Source organism: Acipenser ruthenus, chromosome 5, assembly GCF_902713425.1.
Source record: "Acipenser ruthenus chromosome 5, fAciRut3.2 maternal haplotype, whole genome shotgun sequence".
Taxonomy (NCBI): domain Eukaryota; kingdom Metazoa; phylum Chordata; class Actinopteri; order Acipenseriformes; family Acipenseridae; genus Acipenser; species Acipenser ruthenus.
Window position 1 is genome coordinate 56987089 of NC_081193.1, and position 22032 is coordinate 57009120.

Below are 22032 nucleotides of genomic sequence, written 5' to 3' on the forward strand. Positions count from 1 at the left end.
GTGTTCGGCTGTTATATCTGCAAAAGGTGGCTACTTTGATGAGTCAAAAATTTAGATTAAATGTTGTTAAACAAAACGATTACATGATTTCTTTTTTATCTCCAATTGTTTATTTGTTCTATGCTTTAATTTCAGAGTACATTGAGACATTAAACTGCGTAAATTTCAATAAAAACTGGAAAAATGGAGGTGTTCTAAAACTTTTGATGGTAGTGTATATATATATATATATATATAGGGGCGGGACACTCCGCCACACATGCCCCCCCTTGTGCGCAGCACACATGGCCTCACCAGGCCACCTCCCCCCTTAGTCCCCAAAGTCCCGGTTTACAGTCCCGGCCCGGGAACAGGGGCAGCAACGGGCCAAAGGTGGCGGCCATGGTGGGAGGTCCTCCTCCCACCGCAACAGCTGTAGCGGCCAGGCTAACTGCACACAGGCGGGCTCCTCTGGCCAAAGCAATCTTGCGGCCGCCCAGCGGCCCGTGGGGGTGGTCTCCTGACCTTCCCCCCCACTCTCTGTAGCCGGCAGCTCCCTCTTCTGGGGCTCCGGCCACCGAATTTCCTGCAGCGAAAGTGCTGCGGGGGAAGGTGGTCTCCTGACCTCCCCCTCCCTTCTTCATGGCCGGCAGCTTCCCAGGCGAAGCAGAGCCAGCGGCGACCCAAGGCGAAGCAGTGCCGGTGGCGACCCCAGGCGACGATGGCAGCAGCGGACCCTCGGGAGGCGACGGCAGCAGCGGACACTCGGGAGGCGAGGGCAGCAGCGGATCCTCGGGAGGAAACAGCAGCAGTGGGCCCTCAGGAGGCGAATTCGGGAGAGGAGCCCCAGGCGATGCATGGTAGGCATCCTTGGGCAGTGCGAGGCAGGCATCCTTGGACGGAGCGAGGCAGGCATCCTTGGGCAGAGCGAGGCAGGGCAAGAGCAGTCCTTCCCATGGTGGTGGAGGCGGAACCAGCAGGTATTCACCCTCTGCTGGTGGAGGTGTGAGGGGCAAGCAGTCCTCCCACGGTGGTGGTGGAGAAGGAACCAGCAGGTATTCACCCTCTGCTGGTGGAGGTGGGAGCAGTAAGCAGTCCTCCCACAGCAGTTGAGGCGGAACCAGCAGGTATTCACCCTCTGCTAGTGGAGGTGGGAGCGGTAAGCAGTCCTCCCACAGCAGTTGAGGCGGAACCAGCAGGTATTCACCCTCTGCTGGTGGAGGTGGGAGGGGCAAGCAGTCCTCCCACGGCGGTTGAGACGGAACCAGCAAGTATTCACCCTCTACTGGTGGAGGTGGGAGGGGCAAGCAGTTCTCCCACGGCGGTTAAGACGGAACCAGCAGATATTCATCCTCTGCTGGTGGAGGTGGGAGCGGTAAGCCGTCGTCCTACATTGATGGAGGCGAAACCAGCAGATATTCACCCTCTGCTGGTGGAGGTGGCGACTGAGGCAGAGGCAGCTCCTGCTGGTGGAAGCGGTGAAGGAGGCAGAGGCAACTCCCGCTGCTCTGCCCCAGGCGGTGGAGGTAGAGGCAGCGGAGGCAGAGGCAGCAGGTGTTCTTCCCCTGCTGCTGGAGGCCTAGGTTCTGGACCTGTGGGCCTTCCCCCCCTGGGTTGTGGTCGCCCGAGCTCCCCCTGTCTGGGCGCTGGTTGCCATATTGGATACTTTCAAGAATTTTGGACAATTTAAAAGAATCTTCTCAGTGAAACTTGGGGCACAGACTACCCTTATGCCCTAGATTTAGATTTGTTCAAGAGAAGTCGATTGGTCACATAGTCCTGTGGACATATTGGATTTGTCAAAAATTATTTTTTAATTTTTTTTTATAAATTTCTTATCACCAATTGTTTTTTTACCCCATTTTCTCCCCAATTTGAAATGCCCAATTTTAAGCCTGGTTCACCGCTGCAACCCCCCGCGCTGACTCGGGAGGGACAAAGATGAGCACACGCGTCCTCTGAAACGTGTGCAGTCAGTCATCCACTTCTTTTCACTCTGTAGGCCCGCCAAACAACTACCTTCGGAGCTACAGCGTCGGTGGACCACACAGCTCTGGGCCGCCTACAGACAGGCCCGCAGGCGCCCAGCCAGCCTACAGGAGTTGCTGGTGCACGGTGAGCCAAGGACACCCTGGCTGACCTAAGCCCTCCCCAATTGTGCTCCGCCCCTGGGAACTCTCGTCCATGGTCAACAGTGGAATAGCCTGGACCCGAACCGGTTTTTGGATGCGCCACTTGGGAGCCTCTGTCAACAATATTCAAGCGTCTTCTCCTCTGAAACCATTATGCAGATTGAAGCGAAACTTTGCATCCTGTAGGAACAATTCAATAATTGATAATGTAATGTTTTTATCTGGGTTGATTAGTTCTCTTACTAACACTATTTAATTGACGTGTTACAAAGATCGAGGATTTACTATGAACACATGCGCAGACACAAGGAATGTTCAATTAATAGTAGTATTTTATTAAGCACACAAATAACAAAACAGACATTAGAAAAGTCAGAAAGTAAATATCTTAGTCTAAGCACAAAACACAACTCAAAAACTCTCACTGCCTTAACTTGACTAGCAGGCAACTGAAATATGACACCGCCTGTCTCCTCACACACCAGCAGCACTCGAGCAAGCAAGCAGGCAGCCTCAACTGAGATGATGCAGACAATCTTAGAATATATCACATTAAGCTTATTAATGGTATATAGATTAAGTATATGGAAAGTTTACTTTTAAAGAAATTCTTCATACAACAATATGGGTTAGATTACTTATAGTTATTTATAGTTAGGACACATAGTTCAGTATGTCTGCCAGGAACCAAGGGGTCCTTTTTCTTAAGACACAGCAGTTTCATTAATTAGTCCAGTGATATCATTAACCCTTTGCAGTCCATTTATTAACTGCGCGTCAGGCACGCCAGGTCTAATTAATTTTCACACGCGCAGTTAATTTTATACGCGCTGTTTAAAAGTATTTTTTTTCACAGTCAAACGGGTTTAAATGGCCCTGCATATCAACAAAGCACTCACTAGGCATCTCCAGCCCCGCCCCACCCTTTCGTTTGCTATAGCGCTCAGCTGTGTAAGAAATAAATAATAATAATAATAGTCGTACATACCGATCGATCATCCCCGGATCACTCGTTTTATCACCAAACTCCTCAATAATGCGATCCAAGTCATTATTTTATTACTATAACATCTGAAAAAAGCTCTGCAAATGTCCATGATAGTCTCTGTGCGCTGACGCACTCAGCCAGCTTGTTTACTATGAACGCCCCGTTATCTGATACCTGATACCATGTATGACTATTCATGAGATACGCCTTTTTTTTTTTTTTTTTTTTTTCCCCGACTTGTCTCGGCTCCTGTCGCTCCCACTCGGCAATTGAATGGTTTTCTCGGCTTTTTCCGGAGAAAAAACGACTAAACACCCGTTTATTGCGTTGCTATAATGATGTCGGACCCAGTCCGACAAAGGACCTGTGAGGAATAATTGCAATGTCGGACCCAGTCCGACAATGGACTGCAAAGGGTTAATACATGTTCACATAGTAACCCTTTGACCAGGTCAGACATTACAATTTTACCTTTCTGGTCCGATGTCGTTTTTTCTCTGGAAAAAGCAGAGAAAACCATTCAATGGCCGAGTGAGACCGATAGACTACCCTTATGCCCTAGATTTAGATTTGTTCAAAAGAAGTCGACTGGTCACATGGTTCGGTGGCCATATTGGATTTGTCACAAATATTGTAACATCGTCTTCTGTGAAACAGTTATGCCAATTGAAGCGAAACTTTGCATACATAGCCTTGGCAAGGTTGTCTATCAAGCATGCAGCATCAGCTACACCAGTGCAGCCTAAGGAGTTTGTGCCTGCTGCACTTAATTGTGTGGCAGAAAACCTAGCTAGGTTATTATCATGTCTAATAAAAATTCTCAAGCCATTAAATATAAAGGAATCAAATGTAATGGTTTCAAGGGTTTCGCGGAAAATTCAAAGTAATTATTAAATTCAGTGTTTTCTACTCAACACCATGTTTAGCTATTTTTTTGCAGCAGTTCTTAGTTACCTGGTTAATTGTTTAAGTGCTTTTATTGCAATGCCCTGGTTCTCATTTAATTAATTAGCTTTGTCTCATTAAGCCATTTGACCAATTTCTTGATAACAGGCACCTGACTGGTTTGAGGGGAGAGGCAGTTTTTGTGGAGAGAGAAGGGTGTGGTGTTTGTTTGTTAGAAACCTATTCTAATCTACTGTGTTTTGAAGAAGAGAACGCTCGGGAAAGAAAGAGTATCTAAGACTTTAATCCTGATTAAAATTAACTTTCTTGAGCTGAGTTTTGCTTGGCATTAGCAAATTAAGAGTAATGTATTGACGTTTTTATCCACCATCCGGATCTCTGGACCTCGTCTCACCAAGCCGTTCCTGGTTTCCTCTGGAAGGATTATTCAAGGATTATCCAACCAATCTATTAGTCCAAAGAGAAGTTGTTTGCTGGGTGGATTTTTCCTACACCAGAGGAACCCTAACTCCGATGCTGCATCATTTCCTGAACTCTGGGTGTGAGATTACAAACTTAATATTTATTGCTGCTGGTTCATTTTTTACTGCTCTGGGCAATGACAATTTCAATAAGGACATTTGTATTGTTTTTGGGTATTTGGTTTTCATATTGATTACACATTTTATTGTTTTTTGTTTTAATTGTGAATGTATTTGTCTATTTGTTTTCTTTGGTAGACTCACCACCAGTATTTCTATTTCTATTTTGTTGTTCTACACCTCAATACACATTTATTACAGTGATTACTGTCTTACCCTGCATTTTTGTTCTTGGTTTCTGGCACTCAGCTCACCTACCTTTTAATTGTTTGTAATTATAGGTAGGAATGCAATTTCTATCAACTAGTTAAAATAATTGATTTTCCGCCAGAGCTGAGATTCTTACAAGCAAATCGCTACATAAAAACATGGCCGCCGTTAGCCAATCAAATTTCAGCTTTGGTCAATTTGCACATATTTGCACAAATGTTGTAGTCTCATGAATCTTCACAGAGTAGTGGAGGCCTATTTGAGTTAATGTGTGCTCTATAAAAAAAAAATGACCTTGACCTCTCATTAAGGTCAAATGTAAAACTAGCTTATAACTCCTTAAAGTGCACATAGGGTTATGGTTACTATGTAACACATTCAGCCCTTTGCGGATCACATTATTGAGGAGTTTGGTGATAAAACGAGTGATCAGGAGATGATTGATCGGTATGTACGACTATTATTATTATTATTATTATTTATTTCTTAGCATATGTGAAAGCTATAGCGAACGAAAGGGTGGGGCGGGGCTGGAGATGCCTAGTGAGTGCTTTGTTGATATGCAGGGCCTTTTAAACCAATTTGACTGTGGGAAAAAAATACTTTTAAACAGCGCGTCTAAAATTAACTGCGCGTGTGAAAATAAATTGGGCCTGATGCGCCTGACACGCACTTAATAAATGGACTGCAAAGGATTAGGAACCCATATAGGCTCTATTCAGAAATTACTCTGATCATGACCTTTGACCTCTCTTAAGGTTAAATGTAAAACTAGCTTAGACATGGTCATGGTTACTATGGTGTTTAAAGTTATAAAGCATCATGAGATGATGAACTAATGCAGTATTTTGAATTAAAACTGCTCCATAAAACTGATCTGTTGCTGACACTTGCGCTCCGTGGACAAGTACACCGCAGTTAGAAGCAGAAAGGAGGAATGACATCTTTAAATTAAATCTGGAGTTGCTTTAATCAGAAAACATTGCAGCTTAAAGCCTTACAGCTGCGTGTATTTTTCTGATAACAAGCTGAAACTCGGAGCAGCTGATTCAAATTCCGCGGCGTTCTGAGACACGGGGGAGGGGCGGAGCCCGCAGCACAAAAACACAAACAAACAAAAGGCAGGCAGTCTTCCCAACGACAGCGTGTGGAAGCGACATCGTGGGAGAAGTACAGTCGTAGACAAGTACAACGCAGTTAGAAGCAGTTGAAAGCAGGTTGACAGCTGCAGAAGCTAAACTAAACTTCCACTCAAAAAAAAAAAAAAAAATACATCATGGTCTTCAAGACAGTAATCTGTGACAACTGCATGATGTGGGGAATCTGAGAAAACCCAACAGAGCTCAACCAAGTTTGTGTAAAGTGCCGCACGATCCAGGACTTGCTTCAACAATTAAGTCTGCAAGAAAAGGAGCTGGAGGAAATGAGACAACAACAGGAGCTTGAGGAGCTGACACACCCACAATTCATGGAAGTCTGCACCCTAGCAGACTGAAAGCCACCACGGAGATGGAAGAGAGCAAATATATTAAATGATTACTTTTCACAGGTTTTTACAAAGGAGGACACGGACAACATGCCCCACATGTCGACCTGTTCCTATCCAATTTTAAATAACTTTAGCATAACAGAGGCAGAAGGGGCCCTAAGACTTTGATTTTTGATTGTCATTCGTGAATTTCTTTTAAAAAATACAATAAATTTTCCGGCCCCCTAATTATACGAGGAGATCAAATCTGATCTAGCCACTTACAGATAGGAGTCATGAAGTGCCAGGTCTAACCCATGTTTTCCCGGTGTTTATAGCAGGTATTGAATGCCCTATTGAAATGCACCAGAATTACATCTATTATCCCAGACAGATGCTCTCCATGATATAAAAGTGGCCTTTTACAAAGTGTCTGGCTTTCCAAATGATTTTAGGGCTATTGATTACACTCACGTAACACTGTCACACCCCACGATATAGAACATATCTTTCATAATAGGAAGCATTACCACTTCATTAATGTAGAAATGATGTGTGATGTGAAATTGAGGATTCTTGATGTGGTCGCCAGCTATCCTGGCACAGCACACGACTCGTACATTGGTACAGGCTGGTACAGGCTCTGGTACTGACCAGGTGACTGGTACGAGCTCTGGTACCAACCAGATGACTGGTACAGGCTCTGATACCAGCTCTGGTACCGACAGGAGTACCCTGATACCGACCTTGGTACAGAACGGGTCACTGGTACCGGCCCAGACATGGTACCAGGAGTGAGTCACTGGTACCAGCTCTGGTACCAGGACAAGTGCAGTGCAGATGAAGACATGAAAGAGCCACTGACAACTGCAAACATGCACTGTTAAACAGACAGGGACTGCAGTTGCCTGCTAACTAGAAAAAATCTCAGCAACGGCAAAGAGACACTCAGAATATTCTCCAGTCGAAAGCTCTCCTGCTAATTTGACAGCACAGTGTAGCTAAAAAGCCATTAACACTGGCAGTGTCTCCATAGCATAAAAAGCTGACTGGAAAAACAGCCAGCTAGCGCAATATACTGTCTGTGTACAGAGGCGGACTCTAGTACAGGGAGACAGCCTGAAAGAAAAACAGAAAACCATTAAAACTTGCTAAAATTTATATATATATTATTCATTAAAAATACAATATATTATAATAATAATAATAATAATAATAATAATAATAATGATATATACAGTGCCTATAGAAAGTCTACACCCCCTTTTGTTGCCTTACAGCCTGGAATTAAAATAGTTTGGTTTTTCATTTATCTACACATCCTACCCCACAACTTCCAAGTGAAAAAAATATTCTAGAAAATTGCAGAAAATTAATGAAAAATAAAAACTGAAATAGCTTGGTTGGATAAGTGTCCACCCCACTTGTAATAGCAATCCTAAATTAGCTCTGGTGTAACCAATCACCTTCAAAATCACACACTAAGTTAAGTGGCCTCCACCTGTGTTAAAATTGTAGTGATTCACATGATTTCAGGATAAATTCAGCAGTTCCTGTAGGTTCCCTCTGCTGGGTAGTGCATTTCAAAGCAAAGACTCAACCATGAGCACCAAGGCGCTTTCAAAAGAACTCCGGGACAAAGTTGTTGAAAGGCACAGAACAGGGGATGGGTATAAAAAAAAATATCAAAGGCCTTGAATATCCCTTGGAGCACGGTCAAGCCGATTATTAAGAAGTAGAAGGTGTATGGCCCCACCAAGACCCTGCCTAGATCAGGCCGTCCCTCCAAACTGAATGACCGAGCAAGAAGACTGATCAGAGAGGCTACCAAGAGACCAATGGCAACTTTGCAAGAGCTACAGGCTTTTATGGCCAAGACTGGTCAAAGTGTGCATGTGACAACAATATCCTAAGCACTCCACAAATCTGGCCTGTATGGTAGGGTGGCAAGAAGGAAGCCATTACTCAAGAAAGCCCACCTTGAATCCCGTTTGAAGTATGCAAAAAAACACTCAGGAGATTCTGTAGCCATGTGGCAAAAAGTTTTGTGGTCTGACGAAATTGAACTTTCTGGTCTAAATACAAAGTGTTATATTTGGCGCAAACCCAACACAGCGCATCACCCAAAGAACACCATCCCTACTGTGAAGCATGGTGGTGGCAGCGTCATGTTATGGGGATGTTTCTCATAGGCAGGGACTGGGGCACTTGTCAGGATAGAAGGGAAAATGAATGGAGTAAAGTACAGATTAGTACTTGAGGAAAACCTGCTGCCCTCTGCTAGAAAGCTGAAACTGGGACATAAGATTCACCTTTCAGCATGACAACGACCCAAAGCACGCAGCCAAAGCTACAGCGGAGTGGCTAAGGAACAAAAAGGTAAATGTCCTTGAGTGGCCCAGTCAGAGCCCCAACCTGAATCCAATTGAAAATTTGTGGTATGACTTGAAGATTGCTGTCCATCAACGCTCCCCAAGGAACTTGACACAGCTTGAACAGTTTTGTAAAGAAGAATGGTCAAATATTGCCAAATCTAGGTGTGCAAAGTTAGTAGAGACCTATCCCAACAGACTCACAGCTGTAATAGCTGCCAAAGATGCTTCCACCAAGTATTAACTCAGGGGGGTGGAGACTTATCCAATTATGATCTTTCAGTTTTGTATTTTTAATATATAATTTTTTTTCTCAATAAAAACTTTTCCCCTTAACAGTGTGGAGTACGGTGTGTAGATAAGTGGAAAAAAAATCCTCATTTAAATGCATGAAACTCTGAGACACTGACACAATAAAATCTGAAAAAAGTTCAAGGGGGTGTAGATTTTCTATAGGCACTGTGTATATACAGTGCCGTGAAAAAGTATTTGCCCCGTCTGATTTTCTGCATTTTTGCACATTTTTCACATTGTATTTGGTCAGATTTTTTTGTGGGTTGTAGTAGTATATAGAGGGAGTCTGAGAGAATGCTCGTCTCAAGTTTGCCAAAAAGCACCTGGATGATCCTCAAGAGTTCTGGAACAATGTTCTATGGACAGATGAGTCAAAAGTGGAACTTTTTGGCCGACATGGGCCCCGTTATATCTGGCGAAAACCAAACACTGCATTCCACAGTAAGAACCTCATACCAACGGTCAAGCATGGTGGTGGTAGTCATGTTTTGGGGATGCTTTGCTGCATCAGGACCTGGACACCTTGCCATCATTGAAGGAACCATGAATTCTGCTCTGTATCAGAGAATTCTACAGGAGAACGTCAGGCCATCCGTCTGTGAGCTGAAGCATAGCTGGGTCATGCAGCAAGACAATGATCCGAAACACACAAGCAAGTCTACATCAGAATGGTTGAAGAACAAGAAATGTAAAGCTTTGTAATGGCCTAGTCAAAGTCCAGACCTATTATTACACCGTGTAACAACTTCTTTTTTTTTTTTTTGTTCCTGGGTAGTAAGTGTTATTTCCTAATTGCTTATGCCTCAAAAGTATAGAAAATGGCTATTATTCCCCACAAACTTTGCTTTTGTGACCAGGACAGTGATATTTTGAAATTTACCTATTTTCCAGAACATTCCAGATAGATTCAGTGCTGAGTAAACTTGGAGAAACTTATAGAACTTTCCAGTACTAAAAATAGTAGTATAAATACAGGGGCCTTAAGCCCACCAGTTCAGTTTAGTTCCAGCTGCCTAAGTGGATACATATCTGCATTTTTCTGAGATGGCATCAAGAGGCTGCAAGCATCCGGCAGACGCACTTTGCTATGTCTGCGGCCAATTTATCAAGACAAGAGCGAAAAAGTACTCCGTGGAAGCATCTGCTAAGATGTGTGAGGCCTACAAGGCATATTTCGGCATGCCTGTCGGGGATCAAGACAAACCCTGGGCACCTCATTTCACCTGCGAGCACTGCAAAAAAACTCTGGAAGGTAAGATGGGCAATTGTTGCTCGGAATTTTATGTTATAAAATTTGTTAATTTTTAAAATTGTAAAAGTTTTTAATTTTAAAATGTTTTACAATTTTCAATGTTATTGAAAAAATATATCATATATGAAAAATGTTGCGATAATCTCTTACACATTAGTCATGGGTGAAATAAATGTATTTTTGTAGGATGGTACAGAGGGGAAAAGAGAGCCATGAAGTTCGCTATCCCAAGAATTTGGCGGGAACCCACTGACCACTCAAGCAACTGCTACTTCTGCATGGTGGAACCTTCCAAACGTCGAACTGGCAAGAATGCACCTGCTATCACGTATCCGGACCTTCCTTCATCCATCGCTCCGGTGCCACACTGCCATGAGCTCCCAGTACCCACTCCTCCGGAGAGAGAGCAGTCGTCTTTAGAAGAGAGCAGCAAGTCAGAAAGCGAGGAAGACGTTGTAGATCCAGATGACAATTTCAGAGGTGGAGCTGAGGAGAGAAACCCATACTACCCCAACGACTTGATTAGAGATCTTGGTCTCACCAAGTCCAATGCCGAGCTTTTGACGTCTAGGCTCAAGCAATGGAACTTGTTGGATGAAAGTGTGCAAGTTGCAGATCAGAGGAAGCATCACCAACCTTTTTCCAGCTTCTTCACCCGTCAAGATGGGCTCTGCTTCTGCCACAATGTGACCAGTCTGTTCGAGGCAATCGGAATCGCCTGTAACCAGAATGAGTGGCGCCTCTTCATTGACAGCTCATCCAGGAGCCTCAAAGCCGTGCTGCTCCATAATGGTAACAAGTACCCGTCTCTTCCCCTGGCTCACTTGGTGCACCTCAAAGAGGATTACAACAGCATCAAGACCTTGCTGGACGCCTTGAAGTATGATGAGTACGGCTGGGAGGTCATAGGAGACTTCAAAATGGTGGCATTCCTGATGGGTCTCCAAGGCGGTTTTACCAAGTTTCCCTGCTATCTTTGCCTTTGGGACAGCAGGGACACCAAGGCGCACTACCACAGGCGGGACTGGCCACAGCGGACCGAGTTCTCTGTGGGGAGGAACAACGTCAAGTGGGAGCCACTGGTGGACCCCCGGAAGGTGCTGATGCCACCACTGCACATCAAATTGGGCCTTATGAAACAATTTGTCAGAGCTCTAGATAAGGAGTCGGCAGCCTTCAAGTACCTTCAAGACTTCTTCCCTAAGCTGTCTGAGGCAAAGGTCAAAGCCGGTGTCTTCATCGGACCACAGATAAAGAAGATCCTGGAGTGCAATGAATTCCCCAAGAAGCTCACTAGTAAGGAGAAAGCGGCTTGGAACAGCTTTGTCGCAGTGGTTCGGGGCTTCGAGGCTGGTTGAGACTCTGGTGAAGAACTATGGCACAATGGGCTGTAGGATGTCCCTCAAAGTCCATATCCTTGATGCTCATCTTGATAAATTCAAGGAGAACATGGGAGCGTACTCGGAGGAGCAAGGCGAGTGCTTCCACCAGGATATACTGGACTTTGAACGCCGCTACCAAGGACAGTATAACGAGAACATGATGGGAGACTACATTTGGGGGGTGATTCGTGAAAGTGATTTACAGTATAATCGTAAATCTCGAAAAACTACTCACTTCTAAATCTTTTGTAGTCATTTTTGTATTACTTTAGTATAAATACATGTTAATTTGGATGCATATGTTGTTTTTTTCTGACTTTATGTGAACGAAAAGACACAAATTCGCCTGTTTTCTCATTGGAAATAGGTAAATTTTAAAATATCACTGTCCTGGTCACAAAAGCAAAGTTTGTGGGGAATAATAGCCATTTTCTATACTTTTGAGGCATAAGCAATTAGGAAATAACACTTACTACCCAGGAACAAAAATTGTGTTACATAGTGTTATTAATATTATTATTATTATTATTATTATTATTATTATTAATATTATTTGTTTATTTAGCAGACGCCTTTATCCAAGGCGACTTACAGAGACTAGGGTGTGTGAACTATGCATCAGCTGCAGAGTCACTTACAACTACGTCTCACGGAGCACAAGAAGGTTAAGTGACTTGCTCAGGGTCACACGAGTCAGTGGCTGAGGTGGGACTTGAACCGGGGACCTCCTGGTTACAAGCCCTTTTCTTTAACCACTGGACCACACAGCCTCCCATTGAGATGTTGTGGCAGGACCTGAAACAAGCAGTTCATGCTCGAAAACCCACAAATGTCACTGAGGTGAAGCAGTTCTGCATGGAGGAGTGGGCCAAAATTCCTCTACGGCACTGTGAGAGACTAATCAATAAACTATAGGAAGCGTTTGGTTGCAGTTATTGCTGCTAAAAGGTGGCGTAACCAGTTATTGAGTCTAGGGGGCGATTATTTTTTCACACGGGGGCATTGGGTGTTGCATAACTTTCTTTAATAAATAAATGAAATATGTATCACATTTTTGTGTATTTGTTCACTCAGGGTCCCTTTTATCTAATAATAGGTTTTGGTTGAAGATCTGATAACATTCAGTGTCAAAAATATGCAAAAATGCAGAAAATCAGACCGGGGGCAAATACTTTTTCACGGCACTGTGTTACCAGATTGGGGGATAACTAGCAAACTTGTCAAATTTGCAGATGACACAAAGCTTTGAGGAGTGCCCGAAACACCTATAGTCACCCAGGAAATCCAACCAGCTTTAGAATGCATACAGAACTGGGCAGAAACAAATCGAATTCAATGTCAACAAATGTAAAGTGTTACATGCTGGTCACAAAATGTACAATATAAATACCAAATTGGGTAGGGGGGGACCAGAACAGGCCCATCAACAGAAAGGCCCTATTTAGCAATGTTCACAAACCTCTAAGGCAATAGAAAAACTCTTTTGAGAAAAAGAGAAATACAAGAAATATGGAGTGGGCACTGGATTAATGTGATACTTTGTAATGCGTTACTTTGTAATAATTGTAAGTCGTCCTGGATAAGAGCATCTGTTAATAAATAAATAATAATTCCTACGTGGCCAGTCAGAGAGAGGAGGAGGAGGAGACGTCCCCAAATATTTAGAAGTCATCTGTCTTTTCTGAGCCTGTCTGACACGCAATGTATGCAGCAATTTCGTCTCAACAGGCAAACAATCACTGACACCTGCCAACTGCTTTAGCTGACCTGGAAGGAGACACGCGGAGAGCACACTGTTTGCCTGTAGCACTAAGGTACGCCCACCAACACAGAATAGGCACCTCTACATAAATCGTAAGGGGACCTATTCTGTCAACATGCAAGTAGTGTGTGATCTGTGATGCCAACAGCTACAGTAAATGTGCTCGTACAGTAATTGAGCAAACATTTGGAATCCTCAAAATGTGATTCCGATCTTTGGATGTCTCTGGGGGAACACTACAGTATACTCCTAACGTTAGCAATATCAACCTGCTTGTTGTGTTAACTGAACTGATCATTTGCTTTAATTAGACCTTTTTTTTCTTTTTTACATGTTTTCAGCTCTTAAACAGTTGCAGTTCAAGTTAGTTATAAAATGTTATAGCTAACTTGAAATATGCAACTGTTCAAGAGCTGAAAACAAGTAAAAAGGTATAATTAAGCAAATTATCAGTTCAATTAAGGGTATAGTTAAGTAATTTAGAGTTCAGTTGGAATGAAAACCAGCAGACACAGGGCATCCCCAAGACCGAGTTTGAGAAGCCCTGTTCTACAGGATATGTATTAGGCTATTTCAGATAACTTTTGAATCTTCAACAACCCACTGGTGACTACACATGTTGTCTGAAGTAAACCCACCTACTGTACCAGTTAATCAGTGTGTGCTAGAAAGCCTTGTCAGAACATGGGTCAGGTAAGGGCGCAGTACGGCCTTACCTGACAATTTCCTGTCTTTTTTGGAATCGTCAGCTCTTACTGTCAAGTAAAACGTAGTTTTTTGTGTTTAATATCCATTCTTTTTTCATTGGAAGACTTATATGCAATGGAAAGTAGATCCCTCCATTTAGATTGTAGTCCTCTCTGTATATCATAAAGGAAGTTTTTGGTTTGCAATCGATTCAACCATTTCCTCCCAGATACTTGTAACTCCGTTAACTAGGAATTTCAACATGTAAACCATAACGCTGGGGTAAATCGCATACAAAAAAAAATAGAGAAAGACTTTTAAGCGCTGCCTTTACTTTTTTTTGTTCAAATGCAGCTAGGGTTGCCACCTTTTCCACAGACCAAACCCAGACATATTTCTCAGTCAGCCTTGGTCAAAACTGTAATATGATTTAACACAATTCGCAGGTTGGTGATTCCAAGTCCTTACATAAAATATGCCTTTACCGTTAACAGAATGTATTATGCTACATTTATTATGTTACTGAACTAATTTGAAATCACGGAAACATCATCATTTATAACATATTTAAAAACACAATAATTGCAAACAGCATCCATCTACCTGTAATTTTAGGCAACTTGAAAACTGAACAGAAATAGTTATGCACGTACCTTACATATTGCTAATGCTGTGCTCCTTTTTGCACAGCATAGTCCTTTTAGTAGAGTCTCCTTAGCTTAAACGTTTAGCTGTTAGTCGCTGAAGTTGATTTGACAGGAAACCTACAGATTCTAGTTACTGACGCTTCGTAGAACAAAAGTGTAACAAACTATTGAAAATGTATTTTTTCTTAATTGGTAACATGTACCAGTAAGTTTTCTTAAAAGTAAAAAATAAACTTCGAAGTGTGCTTGCTCACTGGGGGTGCACAGTAGGGGCCACAAATTCCAAGTATCTGGGTGTGACAGGGTGGCTGGGTGGTGATGTCAGGACAGAAGCAGGAAGGAAACTGACACCAGCACTGCAGATCAAAATAAATTATGCGGCGCGCTGTTTTATTTTTAAATAACACAAATAAATAAAAAGCTCAAACAGAAAAAGACTTGCAGAGCAAAATAAAAGGTTTAAATAAAACAAATCACGAACACAAAATAATAAATACAGGTCAGGCTGGGCAGTCGCTGTCACTGTTCCTTTATATTTTTTAGGTTTTGTTTTACTCTCTCCTCGCTCTCTCTGCTCCTTTCATACACCCACTCAGTACTCCTCCCAGATCGCAGAGAGCTGCAGGCTCATATGCAGGTGACCATCTCCCGATTAGCAACAAAATTGATCACTTAATTCGGGAGATGGCCACCTTCTGCACAAGTTTATTAATTATTCCTGGCAGAGGACGAGCACCAATCTCGCCTCTGCCAGAACACGTTTTAAAATAAACAAAACCGCACTGCGCCTCTCCGTCATAAATAATAAATAAATACATAAACAAACAAACAAATACAAAATAACACAGGGGCGGAGGGGGAAACCCTGTTCTAAAAATAAATAAACAGAACACTGTACAGGGTTCCTTGCCCTGTTACATATCCCCCCCCCCCCCCCCCTTGTGCAACGCACACATGGCCCCAACGGCCACCTCCCCCATCAGTCTCAAAGTCCCGGAAGAGGGGGAAGCAAGGTGTTTCTGGGGATGGCCATGGTGGAATGTCCTCCACCCCCCCCTTCTTTGTGGCTAACCGCTCCCTCTTCCGGGGCTTCAGCAACATTATCTCCTGCCGCGAAAGTGCGGCTGGGGGAGCTGGTCTCCTGCCCTCCCCCCCCCCCCCTTCTTCATGGCCGGCAGCTCCCCTCCGTGGGGCTCCGGCCACCCAATTTCCGGCAGCGAAACTGCTGCGGGGGGAGCTGGTCTCCTGACCTCCCCCCCCTTTCTTCATGGCCGGCAGCTCCCCTTCATGGGGCTCCAGCCACAGCCATTTCCTGCTGCATGGCAGGACAGGCAGCAACCCTAGGAGAAGCAGAGCCGGCGACGACCCCAGGCAACAATAGCAGCGGCGAACTCAGGAGGGGAGCCCCTGGCCATGGAGGCGGCAGCGGGAGCTCCACTTCTCCCTCGTACCCTGTAACTGGTGCGGAGCAGCAGGCAGCCCCAGGCGATGCGGACGTGGCATCCTTGGGTGGTGCGAGGCAGGCATCCTTGGGCGGTGCGAGGCAGGCATCCCTGGGCGGTGCGAGGCAGGCATCCCTGGGCGGTGCGAGGCAGGCATCCTCAGGTGATGGAGAACTGGCATCCTCAGGCGACGGTGAACTGGCATCCTCAGGCGATGCACGACAGGGCGGCAGCGGACCCTCAGGAGGCGATTGCATGAGGGGAGCCAGTACCAGCGGTGGTTCTGGGGTTGGGCCTCTTCTCAGCCGCTGCGACCCGGCGGTTTTCCCCCTTGCACTGCTAAGCAACCTATGCAAGGGCCGCTGCGGACCGCCAGCCTTCTGTCCCGGTCCGTCCTGTTGTGAAGGGAGAGGCAGCTCCTGCTCCTCTCCCTCAGGTGGTGGTGGTGGAGGCACAGGCAGCTCCTGCTGCTCTGCTCCTGGTGAAGGCGGCAGGGGCTCCTCCCCTTCTGGCCACGAAGGCGGCAGGGGCTCCTCCCCTTCTGGCCGCGAAGGCGAAACCAGCAGGCATGCTCCATCTGCTGGTGGAGACGGGACCAGCAGGTACTCTCCCTCTGCTGGTGGCAGTGGTGGAGACAGGCAGCTCCTGCTGCTCTGCTCCTGTCGTCGTCGGTGGTGGAGACGGGACCAGCAGGCTCTCTCCCTCTGCTGGTGGCGGTGGGCACAGCAGGTCTACCTTCTCTGCTGAGGGTGGTGGAGGCGGGACCAGCATTAGCAACAAAATTAATCACTTAATTCGGGAGATGGCCACCTTCTGCACGAGTTTATTAATTATTCCTGGCAGAGGACGAGCACTAATCTCGCCTCTGCCAGAACATGTTTTAAAATAAACAAAACCGCACGGCGCCTCACCGTCATTAATAATAAATAAATAAATAAATAAATAAATAAATAAATAAATAAACAAACAAATACAAAATAACACAGGGGCGGAGGGGGAAACCCCGTTCTAAAAATAAATAAACAGAACACTGTACAGGGCTCCTTGCCCTGTTACACTGGGACATCATAAATTATATCTTTTTTAATTCTTGTGACTGGAGGTAAGAAGTATGCTCTGTGGTTGCAAATACATTACATTTTGCTGTGGAAGATATATTTTTTTCATTAGCTGCCATGGTTGTTTTGACCGCCAGTATGTAATGGTTAATCTATACAGCAGATAACTGCAATGAACTCAGTATATTTATATTTAGTGTTGTGTTGTGTATGGAATTGGTGACTGCACCTTTAACTGTGTACGGCTGTAATATGGGAAATAGCATGCTGCAGCTCACATACTCAGTGTTAGTGAAGTCTTGATCTGACAGCACATCACAGCCAGCTCTTATGTTTACCTGTTACCATTTATTTTTTCAGTGAAAAACAAGTTTAAGTTTCAGTGAATGTCTTCTGCTATTTACAATATTAAACACACCACAGTAAGCACATTGTCATATATTTTAGATATTTCAAAACCATTCTTTTTCATTACCACAAATCTGAAAGCTACAATTTGTAAATTGCAGTTTTTCTACTGCAATCAAGTAAGCTGCAGTACATTTAATTTTTAATTCCCTAATGTTTTACACTTCCTAATTACAGCTCCAAGTATTTCTATGCTTTCATCATTCTTAATGGTGAGTTTGAGACCTGCAGCAGCTGACCCTGCTTTAGACTTGGTATAACTGTGGCTGCTAAAGAGGAACAGTACTCGCACACCATACTGTTTCATAAAACTGGGGTTCCCGTATTCTGCTGGTGTTAATACAGCACCTCTGGACATCCAGGATTTTGTGTCCAGTCAGATTGTCCTTCTCGCACTTCAGTTTAAAACACCTTTTTGTCTTTACAGACTGATGTCATAGCACATTCATAAATATTGACATGTTTTTAAAGGGAGAGGCAGAATTTTTTGTGTAACCCTGCATTGACATCTATTTTAGTTGCAGTCTGGAGGCCTATATTTAGTTTTTTTATTTGGGTAGAGGGAGGGTTCTTAAACTGCAGGAATTGCGCGCACATCTCTTTTTTTTTAAAAAAAAAAGGAGGGGGGGAGGGGGTTCTGTCTGAATTGCGGGATTCCTGCAATTGCACACTGAAATGCAAGCCCTGTCCTTTAAGACCCAACTGGATAAAATTATGAGATTAATCAGCTAAAGGAACCACACAAGCTTAGATAGGCCAAAAGGCCTCCTTACGTTCGTAAAATTTCTTATGTTATATATCATGTTTGCGCCTCTAATCCAAAAAAACTTCAGCCCCACCTACAGACCCTCCACTTTCTCATTGTCTCATTAGTTTCCCACTCTGCCATTCACGAGTACCTGGTGCTGGAATTTGCCAGGGTCCCTACTGCTGATGGGAACCACGCTGCCGTAGACATGTAGCTCTCTCACAATGGAGACGCCCCCTTTCAGCTCGGGCCGGAACGACTCCGGTGAGCACTTCCGCAGGCGCAACAGCCCAATGAGAATGTCTTGTTGAGGGTCCTCGTAGGACAGGAACGTCTCCCAGCCGCTGTTCGCAACATAGTCTCTGCGCACCAATTCCACCTACCAGGAGAAACATAATTGCAAAAGACCCTTAAAAAAACCAGAACCTCCAAACCTGTCATTTTGGTACTAACAAATAGGGTGGTCTAGTGGCAGTCACACAACACAATGAGGTCCTTTTCTCACTGAAGGACTACTAAAACACGCTACTAACATAACATAGTTTTCATTTGGTGCACTGTATTTTATATGTGCACAATTATGGTACACAAGTTTGGTGGTCCTACAAAATAATTATGATGGATGCACAAACATGCATTACCACAGCAGCCATGGGAATTAACAAGATTATACATTTGTTTGTTTTTTTAAGAAAAATAAATGCCACCATCTCTCTTTGGGAATTAACAAGTGCATTTTAAAGGTTTGTTTGAAGTAAAGCTTTGAGGGCACCTGCTGGTCCCATGCCAGACAGTGGTCAATGACATGGACCACCATTTTCTGTGTGAATTTAACTGTTAAATTCTGACAGAAAATATAAAGTAGTGCCCTGCCCAGGGCGCTAGTATGAAGCAGTTAACCGTATTCTCCATTTGAAGAACACTATTTAATTAACTTTTCCCTCGTTTGCCCCTTCTTATCTGTGTGGAAGGTGTGATTACTCAAAGACAAGCCAGCCAGAAGTCACAGGAATGCTATATCCTTTTGTCATCTGTTTGTTATCTGCTGGTTACAGTGGAGACTTTCCCTCCACAGGACACCCTGGCCATCAACTTGTATTATTATTATTATTATTATTATTATTATTATTATTATTATTATTATTATTATTATTATTATTATTTATTTCTTAGCAGACGCCCTTATCCAGGGCAACTTACAATTGTTACTAGATATCACATTATTTTTTTACATACAATTACCCATTTATACAGTTGGGTTTTTACAGAGCAATCTAGGTAAAGTACCTTGCTCAAGGGTACAGCAGCAGTGTCCCCCACCTGGGATTGAACCAACGACCCTCCGGTCAAGAGTCCAGAGCCCTAACCACTATTCCACACAGTCTTTCTGTCTAAGAAAGGGATAAATAGCATTCCCAGGTACAGGACTCAACTGCATGTAGAGTTTCTGTGTTTTTATACAGCAAGGGTCACTCCTCTCTCCTCTTCTTGTAGGGCAGCTATTGGACAGAGCAGTTAACGCTACAATGATATATGTAGTGGGGGTGGAGGGAGGAGGGGACATTAACAATGTATATATCCATTTAAAATTAAGGTTTGAAATGTTTTTGTTGTCCCTTACTCACCTGATAGGGTCTCACTTTGTGATGGATTTCCTGAATCCCAACCTCCCTAGTTCGTACATCCCGACACTGAAAGAAATAGAAAAGGCCAGATACAATTTAAAAAAAAAACAACTTTCATATGCTTACAGACACCCAAAGCAGGAAATCTACATGTTCCTCTTTAGCATTTTACAAGAAAAAAACATGTATATGGTTCATATAGTCTAATTAGCAAATAGATATTTTGCATTTAACCAGAAAGGTTACAGCAGGTTAGCATCGAAAAGGATGCAGCGTTTATATACGTATAATTGGAATACATATAGTTGTAAGCAGTTATTATTATAGTTTGTGTTTTGACAAGCATTTGGGCTTGTAATTTTGTCGGTTGATGAATACTTTATCTCAATGATGATTATGTGTGTTTACACTATGATTTAATGTTGTATTGAGTAGGTTTTTTTTTTTTTTTTTTTTTTTTTGTAGTTGCAAAAATATAACCTCTTGAACTAACTGGAAGACCTGCCACCAGTCCTCAAATAGACACAATTATTGTTTAATATGCTGGTTTATTATTATTATAGCCTGTTACTATATTTACATATGACTATTAATTCTGCCCTTATAACTGAATGCAATGTACGTACCAATAGAAAGCAGCAACAAAGTAAGCAAACTTGTTAAATTTGCAGACGACTCAAAAATAGGAGGAGTGGCAAACACTGTTGCAGTAGCAAAGGTCATTCAAAATGATCTAGACAGCATTCAGAACTGGGCAGACACATGGCAAATGACATTTAATACAGGAAAGTGTAAGGTACTGCACACAGGCAATACAAATGTGCATTATAAGTATCATATGGGAGTGTGGCAGAGTGGTTGCAATGACGTCACAGACCAGGAAAGAGTAAATCATAAACAAAGAAGTGCTGGGCAAACTGTAGCGCAACCGGCGCACAGCGCTTTATTTAAATACAAAACAAAATATTTAAACAGAACAAAAGACAGAAACAAAAGGGCATGTTGGCCAAACAAAACAAACAAACAAACAACTGTGCTAACAAATATTGTGCTGGCGATTCCAGCACAATAGCAGTTGTTTTCGCTTTTCTCTTCGTTCCTTACTCCCTGAACACTCTCTCCCCCAGCGCAGAAAAGCTGCACGTTTTTATACAGGTGACCATCTCCCGATTAGCAACAATTAGTCAATTAATTAAATTGGGAGATGGTCATCAGTTGCACGGGGTTTTTAAATAATTAAACACAATAAACAAACACACGGCTTTTCGCCATCATCTCAAAATAATAACTAAGACGGACGGCTTCGTCCGCCTGCATAAAACTACAATAATAATAATTACAACAACAACAACAACAACAACAACAATAATACGTACATACATGAATAAATATAAAGGGGGTGGGCACTTTGCCACAGGGAGATACTGAAATTGAAGAAGGAATCTACGAAAAAGACCTAGGAGTTTATGTTGACTCAGAAATGTCTTCATCTAGACAATGTGGGGAAGCTATAAAAAAAGCCAACAAGATGCTCGGATATGTTGTGAGAAGTGCTGAATTTAAATCAAGGGAAGTAATGTTAAAACTTTACAATGCATTAGTAAGACCTCACCTAGAATATTGTGTTCAGTTCTGGACACCTTGTTACAAAAAGGATATTGCTGCTCTAGAAAGAGTGCAAAGAACAGCGACCAGAATTATACCGGGTTTAAAAGGCATGTTGTATGCAGACAGGCTAAAAGAATTGAATCTATTCAGTCTTGAACAAAGAAGACTACACGGTGATCTGATTCAAACATTCAAAATCCTAAAAGGTGTAAACAATGTCAACCCAGCGGACTTTTTTGACCTGAAAAAAGAAACAAGGACCAGGGGTCACAAATGGAGATTAGATAAAGTAGCATTCAGAACAGAAAATAGGAGGCACTTTTTTACACAGAGAATTGTGAGGGTCTCTGTTTCTATATATATATATATATATATATATATATATATATATATATATATATATATATATATATATATATATATATATACACACACACACACAGTACACCCTCACTGTAACGAACCTATTGGGGTCCAAGCCTT

General features: G+C 43.1%; 1 protein-coding gene across 3 annotated transcripts in view; it reads right to left on the reverse strand.

The window, feature by feature from the left end:
* Window positions 1-22032, reverse strand: part of elp3 (elongator acetyltransferase complex subunit 3) — a 200529-nt gene that overhangs the window by 47009 nt on the left and 131488 nt on the right. For all 3 annotated transcript variants that reach the window (XM_059024758.1, XM_034004543.3, XM_059024757.1), the window contains 2 exons: window positions 19942-20007; window positions 18468-18695 (listed from right to left, as the gene is read on the reverse strand). In XM_059024758.1, the coding sequence (XP_058880741.1) occupies window positions 18468-18695; window positions 19942-20007 (294 nt within the window). The remainder of the gene's footprint in view (window positions 1-18467; window positions 18696-19941; window positions 20008-22032) is intronic.